General features: G+C 46.8%; 2 protein-coding genes across 3 annotated transcripts in view; both read left to right on the top strand.

The window, feature by feature from the left end:
- Positions 1–12,275, top strand: part of LOC137433733 (uncharacterized) — a 295,800-nt gene extending 283,525 nt beyond the window's left edge. Inside the window, exon 7 of the transcript XR_013624832.1 lies at positions 11,808–12,275. The gene's annotated coding sequence lies outside the window, so the exon portion shown is untranslated. The remainder of the gene's footprint in view (positions 1–11,807) is intronic.
- The window catches only part of CD101 (CD101 molecule), a 33,763-nt gene that overhangs the window by 8,499 nt on the left and 7,936 nt on the right, over positions 1–17,328 (top strand). Inside the window, exons 2-3 of one of the 2 annotated variants that reach the window (XM_078786180.1) lie at positions 3,018–3,082; positions 8,765–8,910. In XM_078786180.1, the coding sequence (XP_078642306.1) occupies positions 8,858–8,910 (53 nt within the window). In that variant the 5' untranslated portion in view covers positions 3,018–3,082; positions 8,765–8,857. The remainder of the gene's footprint in view (positions 1–3,017; positions 3,083–8,764; positions 8,911–17,328) is intronic. The other variant, XR_013624831.1, reaches the window with a different exon arrangement.

Raw genomic sequence — 17,328 nt, forward strand, 5'->3', positions numbered from 1 at the left:
TCGGCGTTCAGATATGACCTTGCAATCGGTGTTCAGATATGACCTTGCAATCGGCGTTCAGATATGACCTTGCAATCGGTGTTCAGATATGACCTTGCAATCGGTGTTCAGATATGACCTTCCAATCGGCGTTCAGATATGACCTTCCAATCGGCGTTCAGATATGACCTTCCAATCGGTGTTCAGATATGACCTTCCAATCGGCGTTCAGATATGACCTTCCAATCGGCGTTCAGATATGACCTTGCAATCGGCGTTCAGATATGACCTTGCAATCGGTGTTCAGATATGACCTTGCAATCGGCGTTCAGATATGACCTTGCAATCGGCGTTCAGATATGACCTTGCAATCGGTGTTCAGATATGACCTTGCAATCGGCGTTCAGATATGACCTTGCAATCGGCGTTCAGATATGACCTTGCAATCGGCGTTCAGATATGACCTTCCAATCGGTGTTCAGATATGACCTTCCAATCGGCGTTCAGATATGACCTTCCAATTGGCGTTCAGATATGACCTTCCAATCGGTGTTCAGATATGACCTTCCAATCGGCGTTCAGATATGACCTTGCAATCGGCGTTCAGATATGACCTTGCAATCGGTGTTCAGATATGACCTTGCAATCGGTGTTCAGATATGACCTTCCAATCGGCGTTCAGATATGACCTTCCAATCGGCGTTCAGATATGACCTTGCAATCGGTGTTCAGATATGACCTTCCAAGCGGCGTTCAGATATGACCTTCCAATCGGCGTTCAGATATGACCTTGCAATCGGTGTTCAGATATGACCTTCCAATCGGCGTTCAGATATGACCTTGCAATCGGCGTTCAGATATGACCTTGCAATCGGTGTTCAGATATGACCTTGCAATAGGCGTTCAGATATGACCTTCCAATCGGCGTTCAGATATGACCTTGCAATCGGTGTTCAGATATGACCTTCCAATCGGCGTTCAGATATGACCTTGCAATCGGCGTTCAGATATGACCTTCCAATCGGCGTTCAGATATGACCTTCCAATCGGTGTTCAGATATGACCTTCCAATCAGCGTTCAGATATGACCTTGCAATCGGCGTTCAGATATGACCTTCCAATCGGCGTTCAGATATGACCTTGCAATCGTTGTTCATATATGACCTTCCAATCGGTGTTCAGATATGACCTTGCAATCGGTGTTCAGATATGACCTTCCAATCGGCGTTCAGATTTGACCTTCCAATCGGCGTTCAGATATGACCTTCCAATCGGTGTTCAGATATGACCTTGCAATCGGTGTTCAGATATGACCTTCCAATCGGTGTTCAGATATGACCTTCCAATCGGCGTTCAGATATGACCTTGCAATCGGTGTTCAGATATGACCTTCCAATCGGCGTTCAGATATGACCTTGCAATCGGCGTTCAGATATGACCTTCCAATCGGCGTTCAGATATGACCTTCCAATCGGTGTTCAGATATGACCTTCCAATCAGCGTTCAGATATGACCTTGCAATCGGCGTTCAGATATGACCTTCCAATCGGCGTTCAGATATGACCTTGCAATCGTTGTTCATATATGACCTTCCAATCGGTGTTCAGATATGACCTTGCAATCGGTGTTCAGATATGACCTTCCAATCGGCGTTCAGATATGACCTTCCAATCGGCGTTCAGATATGACCTTCCAATCGGTGTTCAGATATGACCTTGCAATCGGTGTTCAGATATGACTTTCCAATCGGTGTTCAGATATGACCTTCCAATCGGCGTTCAGATATGACCTTCCAATCAGCGTTCAGATATGACCTTGCAATCGGCGTTCAAATATGACCTTCCAATCGGCGTTCAGATATGACCTTCCAATCGGCGTTCAGATGTGACCTTCCAATCGGCGTTCAGATATGACCTTCCAATCGGCGTTCAAATATGACCTTCCAATCAGTGTGCAAATATGACCTTCCAATCGGCGTTCAGATATGACCTTCCAATCGGTGTTCAGATATGACCTTCCAATCGGCGTTCAGATATGACCTTCCAATCGGTGTTCAGATATGACCTTCCAATCGGCGTTCAGATATGACCTTCCAATCGGTGTTCAGATATGACCTTCCAATCGGCGTTCAGATATGACCTTCCAATCAGTGTGCAAATATGACCCTCCATATACGGTGTCTCCCTCAAATCCTTTCGTTGTGCAGACGTTTGTGCCCTTGCCCTTTGATACATTTCCAAATATTTCCGGCTTCTTTTAGAATCTTTGTGAGCCATTTTAAGTAACAGGCGCCATCGCGCACACATGCTCGAAGTTCACCTTCCCCAAAGATCGCTATTTCTCGGGCTTTCTGGTCCTTCACACCGAGCATTATGGGGCAGGTTACATTATTTCAAAAGTCGTGTATTACCTGCAGTTTGGAGCATTATTTGCTTATTTTGATGTAAAATAAGAAAGCTGGTAGTTTTTTGAGAATTTAAATTTTTGTTTAAAAATGAAACCATTTACCCTCATGAAAACGAACACATTTATCGACCTTACAACGGGCCACAAAGACCCCTCAAACCCCGAGAGGATGTAGGTGTCCAGGGAAAGGTTCCTGCGAAAAACGAAACCAAACGACCTTACGAGACGCGGCCAAATGACTCTGGGACATTGACGTAAAGTGCGAGCGAAACACCGAGTTAGTCGGAGCATCGTTTTTGGGTTCTTGAAATGTGCCAATTCAAAACTTGCATCCAGATCGCTCGGATTCAAAAGTTCCTGGTCACCAACTGTTGCGTAAAAGGAGACGAATGAAGCCAACTACGATGACGTCGACGTTTCAAAAGTCACAAGTCAATGATATGAAGTGATATGAAGTGTGGTGAAAGATCAACTAGTTTGGCTCAACGTTAATAAACTCATCAGCCAGAAAAATAACCAGATCCTCTGCCTTTTGATGATAACAATCGTGTTTTTACCTTCAGATACTCTTGTAACTCAACATGTCGTCCTTGGCAGTGCAGACGTTCTAACTCCTGATGTTTTCTGTACAGGGACAAATCCTCAGTGATGTTCCATCACCTCCTCCTTGGCGTCGTGCTGTCTGTGAGGTGTATTGGTAAGCATACAATGAGCATGGCCATGAAACAAATAAATCAGAAACTTCACATTCACATCATGTTCCGGGTAACATGGACTTTGCTTTGATCTGGTAGTTAATCTTCACTATTTGGTATTTTTTATTCAAGATTTTAAATTGATTGAAGGCTCTTCGTGGAGATTGTCCATAAACCTCAGGCCGGACAAAGACTAATTATCTATCTATAATTCCAGTAATCTCTGTGTGTATGTTTGTATGTTTGTATGTTTGTATGTTTGTATGTCTGTATGTCTGTGACCGCTGTTTCTCGACAACCACGGGTCCGATATACTTTAAACTTGCCAGGTATATTGCTGGGGACCCGAGGATGTGCCTTTTCAAGGTTTCATATTAATCGGAGAAGTAGTTACCGAGCTATGTCCAAAAAACGATTCAACCAATCAGAGAGCAGCGAGCTATCACGTGTGCCGAACGTGGCGAACAGACTATGCCTCGGACGGCACATTTGAGAGCGTATTCATTTATTTCACGTTGGAAAACTATGTTGCCGTTAAACTATGTTTTAAAACTAATTAAAACTAATTTGCGATTCATCGTAACTGCGATTTGCGACCTTCCGGACAGTGAAGACTGCACTTCCGGCAGCCAATCACAGAACGCGTTGTTGCGTAGGCGTGGCCGATGTGAGAGCGAGCCGAGCCGAGCGCGTGCGCCATTACGGTTCGTAATTCGATTTCTTCCGGAGAAAATAATAATTTCTCGATTTCTTATGCGCATTATTTCTCCCAATTCAGTCAGAGCGAAGGGCGGAAGCGAAGAGCGTTGTTTTTTTTGTTTACGGGCGTACGGGCGTACGGGCGGGGTAGAGCATACGGGTAGCGTTTTTTTTTTTTTTTGGCAAGGAACGGGCACCCACGTACGGGCATGCCCTAGTATTATACAATTAGCAAAATTACCTGTCTTTGCGGGGTAACGATGAGTCACTTCCTGACGTGAATATGAAGAGAGAGAGGAGGAGAGGAGGGAAGGGGGAGAAAAGGAGGGAGGGGCGGAGGAAAGGAGGTAGGAGGGAGAAGGAGGGGAGGTTGGGGGAGAAGGAGGGGAGGTTGGGGGAAAAGGAGGGGAGGTTGGGGGAGAAGGAGGGGAGGTTGGGGGAGAAGGAGGAGAGGGTGGGGGGAGAAGGAGGAGAGGGTGGGGGGAGAAGGAGGGGAGGGTGGGGGGAGAGGGAGGGGAGGGTGGGGGGAGAAGGAGGGGAGGATGGGGGGAGAAGGAGGGGAGGGTGGGGGGAGGAGGAGGAGGGGAGGGTGTGGGGAGGAGGAGGGGAGGGTGTGGGGAGGAGGATGGGAGGGTGTGGGGAGGAGGATGGGAGGGTGTGGGGAGGAGGATGGGAGGGTGTGGGGAGGAGGAGGCGAGGGTGGGGGGAGGAGGAGGCGAGGGTGGGGGGAGGAGGAGGCGAGGGTGGGGGGAGGAGGAGGGGAGGGTGGGGGGAGGAGGAGGGGAGGGTGGGGGGCGGAGGAGGGGAGGGTGGGGGGAGGAGGAGGGGAGGGTGTGGGGAGGAGGAGGGGAGGGTGGGGGGAGGAGGAGGAGACTGTGGGGGGAGGAGGAGGGGAGGGTGGGGGGAGGAGGAGGGGAGGGTGGGGGTAGAAGGGGCGGGTGGGGGGGAGGTGAGGAGGGGATGAGAGAGAGAGAGGGGGGGGAAGAGGAGGGAGGGGGAGGAGAAGCGAAGGGGAGGATAGAGAGAGGAGGGAGGAGAGAGAAGAGGGGGGAGGAGAGGAGGGAGGGGAGGAGGGGGGAAAGGAGGGAGGGGAGGGGGGGAGGAGGAGGAGAAGTGAAGGGGATGATAGAGAGAAGGGGGAGGAGAGGAGGGAGGATGGGATGGAGGTGAGGAGGGAGGAGGAGGAGAAGCGAAGGGGACGATAGAGAGAAGGTGGAGCAGAGGAGGGTGGAGGGGAGGGAGGATGGGATGGAGGCAAGGAGGGAGGTGAGGAGGTAGGAGGAGGAGAAGCGAAGGGGACGATAGAGAGAAGGTGGAGGAGAGGAGGGAGGAGGGGAGGGTGGATGGGATGGAGGCGAGGAGGGAGGTGAGGAGGTAGGAGGAGGAGAAGCGAAGGGGACGATAGAGAGAAGGGGGAGTAGATGAGGGAGGAGGGTAGGGAGGATGGGATGGAGGCGAGGAGGGAGGTGAGGAGGGAGGAGGAGGAGAAGCGAAGGGGACGACAGAGAGAAACTTTGAAACTTTTACTATTAAAGTAACTTTCACTTGATGATCTGTTAACCGGGATAACTTTACCACTTTCATCCTGTTTAGTTGACAAAACACTTTATGTGACTTTCAAGTGCTCAGACCAATGACGATGTGTTGATTACAAAACATTTGTTTGTTTGTTATTTTTATACATACAAGGGACGAATTAATTTTCCAGTGAATTTAACTTTCCCAAATCCTTGGGTGGAAGAAACCTGAGGATACCCCAAGAATCTTTGGATGTAACAAGGCGACGATGTTTCCTCCCCGTCTCTATGTCCCCCCTTTACTGTTCCCCATCTCTTTGAACCTCTTTACTGTTCCCTATCTCTTTGAGCCCCTTTACTGTTCCCCATCTCTTTGAGCCCCTTTACTGTTCCTTGTATTGATGAGCCTCTTTACTGGTCCCCATCTCTTTGAGCCCCTTTACTGTTCCCCATCTCTTTGAGCCCCTTTACTGTTCCTTGTATTGATGAGCCTCTTTACTGGTCCCCATCTCTTTGAGCCCCTTTACTGTTCCCCATCTCTTTGAGCCCCTTTACTGTTCCCCATCTCTTTGAGCCCCTTTACTGGTCCCCATCTCATTGAGCCCCTTTACTGGTCCCCATCTCTTTGAGCCCCTTTACTGGTCCCCATCTCTTTGAGCCCCTTTACTGTTCCCCATCTCTTTGAGCCCCTTTACTGTTCCCCGTATTGTTGAGCCCCTTTACTGTTCCTTGTATTGTTGAGCCTCTTTACTGGTCCCCATCTCTTTGAGCCCCTTTACTGTTCCCCATCTCTTTGAGCCCCTTTACTGTTCCCCATCTCTTTGAGCCCCTTTACTGGTCCCCATCTCATTGAGCCCCTTTACTGGTCCCCATCTCTTTGAGCCCCTTTACTGGTCCCCATCTCTTTGAGCCCCTTTACTGTTCCCCATCTCTTTGAGCCCCTTTACTGTTCCCCGTATTGTTGAGCCCCTTTACTGTTCCTTGTATTGTTGAGCCTCTTTACTGGTCCCCATCTCTTTGAGCCCCTTTACTGTTCCCCATCTCTTTGAGCCCCTTTACTGTTCCTTGTATTGTTGAGCCTCTTTACTGGTCCCCATCTCTTTGAGCCCCTTTACTGTTCCCCATCTCTTTGAGGCCCTTTACTGTTCCCCATGTCTTTGAGCCCCTTTACTGTTCCCCATCTCTTTGAGCCCCTTTACTGTTCCCCGTATTGTTGAGCCTCTTTACTATTCCCCGTATTGTTGAGCCCCTTTACTATTCCCCGTATTGTTGAGCCCCTTTACTGTTCCTTGTATTGTTGAGCCTCTTTACTGTTCCCCATGTCTTTGAGGCCCTTTACTGTTCCCCATGTCTTTGAGGCCCTTTACTGTTCCCCATGTCTTTGAGGCCCTTTACTGTTCCCCATCTCTTTGAGGCCCTTTACTGTTCCCCATGTCTTTGAGGACCTTTACTGTTCCCCATGTCTTTGAGGCCCTTTACTGTTCCCCATGTCTTTGAGGCCCTTTACTGTTCCCCATCTCTTTGAGCCCCTTTACTGTTCCCCGTATTGTTGAGCCTCTTTACTGTTCCCCGTATTGTTGAGCCCCTTTACTATTCCCTGCCTCTTTGAGCCCCTTTACTGTTCCCCATCTCTTTGAGCCCCTTTACTGTTCGCCGTCTCAATGACCCCCTTTACTCTTCCCCATCTCTTTGAGCCCCTTTACTGTTCCCTGCCTCTTTGAGCCCCTTTACTGTTCCCCGTCTCTTTGAGCCCCTTCACTATTCCCTGTCTCTTTGAGCCCCTTTACTGTTCCCCGTATTGTTGAGCCTCTTTACTGTTGCCTGTCTGTTTGAGCCCCTTTACTGTTCCCTGTCTCTTTGAGCCCCTTTACTGTTCCCCGTCTCTTTGAGCCCCTTTACTGTTCCCCGTCTCTTTGAGCCCCTTTACCTTTCCACGGATCTTCCCCCTTCATTGGACAACAAGGTGAGAGCAGAGGGGTGGACACGTCTTCTGGTTCCAGAAATTCAAGAACTACCTAATGTCGGCGTCATCTGCTTGTAACTTGGTGATGTCCACATATGTGCCTGGTATCAATGTCGATGGTAGTGGGTCTTGCCGTAACGGTAACACTGCTGCAGGTTCGAGGCGGATGGTAGTGGGTCTTGCCGCAACGGTAACACTGCTGCAGGTTCGAGGCGGATGGTAGTGGGTCTTGCCGTAACGGTAACACTGCTGCAGGTTCGAGGCGGATGGTAGTGGGTCTTGCCGTAACGGTAACACTGCTGCAGGTTCGAGGCAGATGGTAGTGGGTCTTGCCGTAACGGTAACACTGCTGCAGGTTCGAGGCGGATGGTAGTGGGTCTTGCCGTAACGGTAACACTGCTGCAGGTTCGAGGCGGATGGTAGTGGGTCTTGCCGTAACGGTAACACTGCTGCAGGTTCGAGGCGGATGGTAGTGGGTCTTGCAGTAACGGTAACACTGCTGCAGGTTCGAGGCGGATGGTAGTGGGTCTTGCCGTAACGGTAACACTGCTGCAGGTTCGAGGTGGATGGTAGTGGGTCTTGCCGTAACGGTAACACTGCTGCAGGTTCAAGGCGGATGGTAGTGGGTCTTGCCGTAACGGTAACACTGCTGCAGGTTCGAGGCGGATGGTAGTGGGTCTTGCCGTAACGGTAACACTGCTGCAGGTTCGAGGCGGATGGTAGTGGGTCTTGCCGTAACGGTAACACTGCTGCAGGTTCGAGGCGGATGGTAGTGGGTCTTGCCGTAACGGTAACACTGCTGCAGGTTCAAGGCGGATGGTCGTGGGTCTTGCCGTAACGGTAACACTGCTGCAGGTTCGAGGCGGATGGTAGTGGGTCTTGCCGTAACGGTAACACTGCTGCAGGTTCAAGGCGGATGGTAGTGGGTCTTGCCGTAACGGTAACACTGCTGCAGGTTCAAGGCGGATGGTCGTGGGTCTTGCCGTAACGGTAACACTGCTGCAGGTTCGAGGCGGATGGTAGTGGGTCTTGCCGTAACGGTAACACTGCTGCAGGTTCAAGGCGGATGGTAGTGGGTCTTGCCGTAACGGTAACACTGCTGCAGGTTCAAGGCGGATGGTAGTGGGTCTTGCCGTAACGGTAACACTGCTGCAGGTTCAAGGCGGATGGTAGTGGGTCTTGCCGTAACGGTAACACTGCTGCAGGTTCAAGGCGGATGGTAGTGGGTCTTGCCGTAACGGTAACACTGCTGCAGGTTCAAGGCGGATGGTAGTGGGTCTTGCCGTAACGGTAACACTGCTGCAGGTTCGAGGCGGATGGTCGTGGGTCTTGCCGTAACGGTAACACTGCTGCAGGTTCGAGGCGGATGGTAGTGGGTCTTGCCGTAACGGTAACACTGCTGCAGGTTCGAGGCGGATGGTAGTGGGTCTTGCCGTAACGGTAACACTGCTGCAGGTTCGAGGCGGATGGTAGTGGGTCTTGCCGTAACGGTAACACTGCTGCAGGTTCAAGGCGGATGGTAGCAACATAGATCTGCACTTGGATATTTAACTCTGAGGGCCAAGAGGGGGACTTGCCAGGCGGTGTTCGGGTTGCTGATGTTGTACTTTCCAGTCTTGAAACTTCCTTCTGATGGCCAAATCCCTACTGAGTGAGTCAGCATTTCGGTTCTTCTTGCCTGAACAATGTCGGATTGTCATGTTTAATTGAGGCAATTCACCGACCTAACAAGTCTCCATAGGACGAGGTCTCTTAGCCGAAGTTTGAGCGTAGCTCAGTGGGTCATTATTAACGCACAGGTTGTAAACCTGGTGCGTTATAGCGTTTGCCTGGGAATTTCGGGCGCTCAAAAGTGAAGCTAGTTTCTGTCGCTCATTTCTGTCGCTCATTTCTGTCGCTCAGATGTGTAAACATGACGTCATCAAATCTATATTTATAGGATAGGTTATAGGAGATATATATGTTATAGGATAGGAATATAGGACCCAAATGACCCAGAGGACCCAAATGACCCAGAGGACCCAAATGACCCAGAGGACCCAAATGACCCAGAGGACCCAAATGACCCAGAGGACCCAAATGACCCAAATGACCCAGAGGACCCAAATGACCCAGAGGACCCAAATGACCCAGAGGACCCAAATGACCCAGAGGACCCAAATGACCCAGAGGACCCAAATGACCCAAATGACCCAGAGGACCCAAATGACCCAGAGGACCCAAATGACCCAGAGGACCCAAATGACCCAAATGACCCAGAGGACCCAAATGACCCAGAGGACCCAAATGACCCAAATGACCCAGAGGACCCAAATGACCCAGAGGACCCAAATGACCCAGAGGACCCAAATGACCCAGAGGACCCAAATGACCCAGAGGACCCAAATGACCCAGAGGACCCAAATGACCCAGAGGACCCAAATGACCCAGAGGACCCAAATGACCCAGAGGACCCAAATGACCCAGAGGACCCAAATGACCCAGAGGACCCAAATGACCCAGAGGACCCAAATGACCCAGAGGACCCAGAGGACCCAGAGGACCCAAATGACCCAGAGGACCCAGAGGACCCAGAGGACCCAAATGACCCAGAGGACCCAGAGGACCCAGAGGACCCAAATGACCCAGAGGACCCAAATGACCCAGAGGACCCAAATGACCCAGAGGACCCAAATGACCCAGAGGACCCAAATGACCCAAATGACCCAGAGGACCCAAATGACCCAGAGGACCCAAATGACCCAGAGGACCCAAATGACCCAGAGGACCCAGAGGACCCAAATGACCCAGAGGACCCAAATGACCCAGAGGACCCAAATGACCCAGAGGACCCAAATGACCCAGAGGACCCAAATGACCCAGAGGACCCAAATGACCCAGAGGACCCAAATGACCCAGAGGACCCAAATGACCCAGAGGACCCAAATGACCCAGAGGACCCAAATGACCCAGAGGACCCAAATGACCCAGAGGACCCAAATGACCCAGAGGACCCAAATGACCCAGAGGACCCAAATGACCCAGAGGACCCAAATGACCCAGAGGACCCAAATGACCCAGAGGACCCAAATGACCCAGAGGACCCAAATGACCCAGGGGACCCAAATGACCCAGAGGACCCAAATGACCCAGAGGACCCAAATGACCCAGAGGACCCAAATGACCCAGAGGACCCAAATGACCCAGAGGACCCAGAGGACCCAGAGGACCCAAATGACCCAGAGGACCCAGAGGACCCAGAGGACCCAAATGACCCAGAGGACCCAAATGACCCAGAGGACCCAAATGACCCAGAGGACCCAAATGACCCAGAGGACCCAGAGGACCCAGAGGACCCAAATGACCCAGAGGACCCAGAGGACCCAAATGACCCAGAGGACCCAAATGACCCAGAGGACCCAAATGACCCAAATGACCCAGAGGACCCAGAGGACCCAAATGACCCAGAGGACCCAAATGACCCAGAGGACCCAAATGACCCAGAGGACCCAAATGACCCAGAGGACCCAAATGACCCAGAGGACCCAAATGACCCAGAGGACCCAAATGACCCAGAGGACCCAAATGACCCAGAGGACCCAAATGACCCAGAGGACCCAAATGACCCAGAGGACCCAAATGACCCAGAGGACCCAGAGGACCCAAATGACCCAAATGACCCAGAGGACCCAAAGGACCCAGAGGACCCAAATGACCCAGAGGACCCAAATGACCCAGAGGACCCAAATGACCCAAATGCCCCAGAGGACCCAAATGACCCAGAGGACCCAAATGACCCAGAGGACCCAAATGACCCAGAGGACCCAAATGACCCAGAGGACCCAAATGACCCAGAGGACCCAAATGACCCAGAGGACCCAAATGACCCAGAGGACCCAAATGACCCAGAGGACCCAAATGACCCAGAGGACCCAAATGACCCAGAGGACCCAAATTCTATGTATGTTTCTATGATGATGTATGTTTTGGTGAAAGTACATAATGTGAATACTAGTAGCAATTTTACAAAAACCATGGCATAATTTCAAATCTTGACCCGAGATGATAATTATGCTACATCATAATTTCCATGTGCCAACCTGGGCGGAATCCAAGTGGATTCACTTGACTTGTTTATATAAACAAAGCATTCAGCACCAAGCAAAACCTCTCAACTTTTCTGTGACAACGCACTTTAAAACAAGAAGTTCCAACTTCACGCTGCTCAAATGTTCCATATTCCTCTCACTGGGCCTCAAATATTGGCTCGCATAGTTAAGTAGGCCTATCACCCTGCCAGTTCCGGCGACTACACCGGTCCTTTACCAAACTCTCTAGAGAGGGTCGAGAATAAGTCGAGGCTCATACGAGCTAGCAAACGGAACATAGGGGATGCAAGGCCAGAGAGGATTCAGTAAAAGATAGAAAGACCGACAACCTGTCTGCGGTGAGCGAGGGAAAGGCCCTCAGAATCAGCTTCATTGCGGGAGATTTTTTATTTATTTATTTATTATTATTTTTTACCTCAGAAGAGATATCAACATTTAGCTCAGCGAATGTCATTCGCAGTGTCAGTATTTGATGAACTTACAAAGACTTAGTTCCAGATTTGTCAATGGCTGAGGTATATTAACAAACGAATAAAACAGATTTGGCAAAATTCTAACTTTTTTTAAAAGATCGCGTATTCACCCAGCATTGTGAGAGGCTGAAGAAGAAGAAACCTCGCATGGGCTTCCCAGACCAAATAAATAATTCTGGTTCTGGCTCTGCGATTATCAGGTTTATTATTCCCGCCAGGGAGTAATGCATTCGATCGTGTCCGTCCGTGTGTGTGTGTTTGTGAACAAGATATCTGGAAAAGTTCTGAACGGATTTGGATGAAAGTTGGTGGGATGATTGCCCTTGGGATAAGGAAGAATTGATTAGTTTTTGGTGAAGCTCAGGATATTATTCCGGATCCAGGAAAAAAAATGTGAAATTTTTTTGGGAAAGATTTTTTCTGTTTTACTGCATTAAAGCTTTTATTCTTATTCTTAAATGATGTTTCTCTCCTCTAATTCCGAGATATATCAAAATAAATTCTCTGACAGTTAGGGCCTACTTTCTTTTTCATTTATTGTTTTGGGGAGAGGGGATGTTAAACAAAACGTATTATTCCAACTAAACCCATGGCGGGAGTTTGCGCTCTACTGAGTGGCGTTCTAGTTTCGTGTTGTTTCAGATAAGGTTCGTTTTTCTATCCAAGATGGCTGCCGAACCACGTGACTTATGACGTCACCATTTTCACACTATATGCCGCAATATGCGAGATGGTATTTGTAAAACTTCGCATCAATACGTTAAGTACATCCAGAGAAACAAAGTTTTGAATATTTTCTTTAAATACAATATGGCTGCCAAAACCATGTGACGGTTTTTTTCCCAACATTATATCCTCATGGGTAGTCGAACATATGTTTAAAATTTCACATCGATCTGTTCATTGCTTTCAAAGAAGAAGGATATATAATTAATGCAGTTTTTCCATAAAGGCCAATTTGGCTGCCAAACCACGTGACCAATGATGTCATCAATTTAATTAACACACACAATTTTTTTTAGATCACTCAAGGAATTTCAAACTGATCGGATCAAGTGTTCTACTTGCCTAATTATGACATCATAATGATGGCATGGATGGCATCGTCATTAATATATGTTGTTCCCCGTGGGGAGTACTTGACAATGAGCCATGTTTTAATTTTTTCTTTGGAACAGTTTCAGAGATATAGAGATGCAAATTTTTTGTATTTCAAAGATGACACCTGTAGTTTGTGACATATTACGTCATCATTATCATTAAAATAATTCTACATGAGGAGGTGCTCCGATGGTGAAAATTTCGTGTAAATTGGACCAACGGTTTGCAGAGAAAAGCATACCCGTACTCACATTCTGTGTGGCCAAACAAACAAACGGACAGACATCCAAACAAAGGGACCCAAATGCAATACCCTCTCCTTTGACGAGTGTAACTACATGGTATATTCATAGAATACCCACTACGCACAGTTTTACAAATTTGTAATTGCATCTAGCTACACTTCTGAGGTAAATGTGTACACGTTATACTTTGAAAAGTCTGCTATAGAGTACATTCATAAGCGTTTACAAAGTAGCTTTTACTCTTTATTCTCTCGTTTTCGAGTGGCTGATGAATATGCTAGAATAGATCACAAAAATATAAATCGACAGATCGATAAACGGGAAAATGTACTTCTTCTTCTTCACGTTTTTCACCAGCCTAGCAAGGCTGAGGTGATTACAATGATTCTAATTTCGCACAGATTTTCGATATACGCTCAATATGCGCTATACCAAATGGTCATGTAACATGTGGTAAAGTTTCAATTTCCTCCGTTGAACGGTTTTCAATGTACGCTCAATATGCGCTACACCAAATGGTAATGTAACATGTGGTAAAGTTTCAATTTCCTCCGTTGAATGGTTATTTTATGTATGCTCAATATGCGCTATACCAAATGGTCATGTAACATGTGGTAAAGTTTCAATTTCCTCCGTTGAACGGTTTTCAATGTACGCTCAATATGCGCTACACCAAATGGTCATGTAACATGTGGTAAAGTTTCAATTTCCTTCGTTGAACGGTTTTCCATGTACGCTCAATATGCGCTAAACCAAATGGTCATGTAACATGTGGTAAAGTTTCAATTTCCTCCGTTGAACGGTTTTCAATGTACGCTCAATATGCGCTATAACAAATGGTCATGTAACATGTGGTAAAGTTTCAATTTCCTCCGTTGAACGGTTTTCAATGTACGCTCAATATGCGCTACACCAAATGGTCATGTAACATGTGGTAAAGTTTCAATTTCCTCCGTTGAACGGTTTTCCATGTATGCTCAATATGCGCTATACCAAATGGTCATGTAACATGTGGTAAAGTTTCAATTTCCTCCGTTGAACGGTTTTCCATGTACGCTCAATATGCGCTATACCAAATGGTCATGTAACATGTGGTAAAGTTTCAATTTCCTCCGTTGAACGGTTTTCAATGTACGCTCAATATGCGCTACACCAAATGGTCATGTAACATGTGGTAAAGTTTCAATTTCCTCCGTTGAACGGTTTTCAATGTACGCTCAATATGCGCTATACCAAATGGTAATGTAACATGTGGTAAAGTTTCAATTTCCTCCGTTTAACGGTTTTCAATGTACGCTCAATATGCGCTATACCAAATCGTAATGTAACATGTGGTAAAGTTTCAATTTTCTCCGTTGAACGGTTTTCAATGTACGCTCAATATGCGCTATACCAAATGGTCATGTAACATGTGGCAAAGTTTCAATTTCCTCCGTTGAACGGTTTTCAATGTACGCTCAATATGCGCTATACCAAATCGTAATGTAACATGTGGTAAAGTTTCAATTTCCTCCGTTGAACGGTTTTCAATGTACGCTCAATATGCGCTATACCAAATGGTCATGTAACATGTGGCAAAGTTTCAATTTCCTCCGTTGAATGGTTATTTTATGTACGCTCTTAACAAAATGCAAAAACGTATGCGACCGATTGCTTAACTTTTCACTTTGTGAGCACGTGGTAATTACTTACAACACAAAGTGATACATTTAATACAAACACTCTATAAGGCCAAAGCTCAAATTTTCCAAGACTTAATGAGGGAATTTTAAGTTTACCAAAATTTCATTTCAAAGAAAAACCAGACAGGAACAACAACAAGTGTGTGTGTGTGTGTGTGTGTGTGTGTGTGTGTGTGTGTGTGTGTGTGTGTGTGTGTGTGTGTGTGTGTGTGTGTCTTTGGTTATTATCTCCAAATGCGGGTTTCAGAAGATGGAACGCAGCCCTTCCTGGTCTCTATGTATCCACCTTCGCGTGTGTGTATCCTGGTCCGTCACCACCTGGTCTCACCATAGTTCAGTCTCTTCCTTCTCGGTATCATCCTTCTTCGGCCTGAAGGAGTCGGCAAAACCCAACAAGCCACAAGGCCAGGCTGCGTTCCAGAACCATGAAGATCGGCACAACTCAGAACGCCACTTGTGCGGATTCGGTATCACCAAAGCTGCTGCCTTCAGCTTGTTCCTCATTCCCATCAAAGTTGTATTTGGCACGGTCCTCGATCCCACGTGTTTGTGTGTGTGTGTGTGTGTGTGTGTGTGTGTGTGTGTGTGTGTGTGTGTGTGTGTGTGTGTGTGTGTGTGTGTATCTTTGGTTATTATCTCCAAATGCGGGTTTCAGAAGATGGAACGCAGCCCTTCCTGGTCTCTATGTATCCACCTTCGCGTGTGTGTATCCTGGTCCGTCACCACCTGGTCTCACCATAGTTCAGTCTCTTCCTTCTCGGTATCATGCTTCTTCGGCCTGAAGGAGTCGGCAAAACCCAACAAGCCCCAAGGCCAGGCTGCGTTCCAGAACCATGAAGATCGGCACAACTCTGAACGCCACTTGTGCGGATTCGGTATCACCAAAGCTGCTGACTTCAGCTTGTTCCTCATTCCCATCAAAGTTGTATTTGGCACGGTCCTCGATCCCACGTGTTTGTGTGTGTGTGTTTGCGCATACTTAAGTGTATGAATGTTTGTCGGAATTAACGTTGTGTTTGTTACATCTACGATGAAGTACAATTACAAAAATGAAATGTTTTCCGTTTTGATATTGAGGGTTTAAAGGGCACAACCTGCGATAAGTGACACCGATGTTGCTCTTTGTGGTTTCAGTGTATTTTATATTCTGTTCCTTTATGGGATTTAGGGTGGAATAAAAGGGCTCATTACTCATCTCGTTTTGTAATTTTGGGTGATTATTTATCATTTATTGTGGGATTCCTTCCCCTTGTCACAACCAAATCCAATGATTTTTTGCCTTCATTTCCCCTATTTCTCTTTACGTCACGGATCTGATTTTTGATGTAATGAAGCTTTCCTCACCTGATGATTTGCATCCTGGATTTGTTACCAAACTGGACTTCTTGAAACATTAATCTGTTCAATTTCCCACTTCTCCAATTACAACACTCTTACACACTCTACACACTCGTTCCTTGGATTATGTAAACAATCTTTTTACTGTTGTAATCCCATATAATCTGCAGATTCTTTAGGGTTTACGAACCTATTAAATTTTTCTGTTTAATAATTATCTTGTGGATTATGAATTGAACATCAATCACCCGACATCGGAACCTAAATGTACATGAAAATGCAATTAAAATGTATAGTTTCGTTTAAATTTGTTGTTACTTGCAAAATCGAAGATTTTTCAAGTATATTGGTCGGTTGCGTTTGTGGTTCTGTTTGTCTGTTTGTCTGTTTGTCACAGGCCTACAGGTCACAATTCCAAACCGATCGTCACAAAACTTCACGAAGTTGTCGAGGTCGTCCCAATTGAGAAGCCCATTGATTTTGAGGTCAAAGGTCATCTGGAGGTCAAATTTCTAAAATCGCCATTTTTAATCCGATCGACTTGAAAATTGAATAATATTTGTATATTGAGACAATAATTTGGGAAATGAACTATTTTTGAGGTCAAAAGATCAAATGTCAACTCAAGGTCAAATTTTAAAAGTCATCAGTTTTCATCCAAAAAGCCGTCAATTCTCAACCGATTGACTTGAAAATTGAACAGCATTTGCATATGGAGTCACGAAATTGGGAAACATACTACTTTTGAGGTCAAAAGGTCAAAGGTCAACTCAAGGTCAAACTTCCAAAATCAATTTTCATCTGAAAAAAACCCGTCAATTTTCATCCGATTGACATCGAAATTGAACAGCATTTGCACATTGTGTCAATAAATAGGAAACCAACTATTTTTGAGGTCAAAAGGTCAAAGGTCAACTCTAGGTCAAACTTAAAAAATCATCAATTTTCATCTGAAAATCCATCAATTTTCATCCGATTGACTTGAAAATAGAACAGCATTTGTGCATTGCCTCACTGAATTGGGAAACCAACTATTGATGAGGTCAAAAGGTCAAAGGTCAACTCAAGGTCAAACTTCTAAAATCATCATTTTTCATCTGAAAAATCGTCACTTTTCATCCTGTTGACCCGAGCTTTTATCA

Source organism: Myxine glutinosa, chromosome 10 (assembly GCF_964187855.1).
Source record: "Myxine glutinosa chromosome 10, kmMyxGlut1.1, whole genome shotgun sequence".
Classification (NCBI taxonomy): Eukaryota; Metazoa; Chordata; class Myxini; order Myxiniformes; family Myxinidae; genus Myxine; species Myxine glutinosa.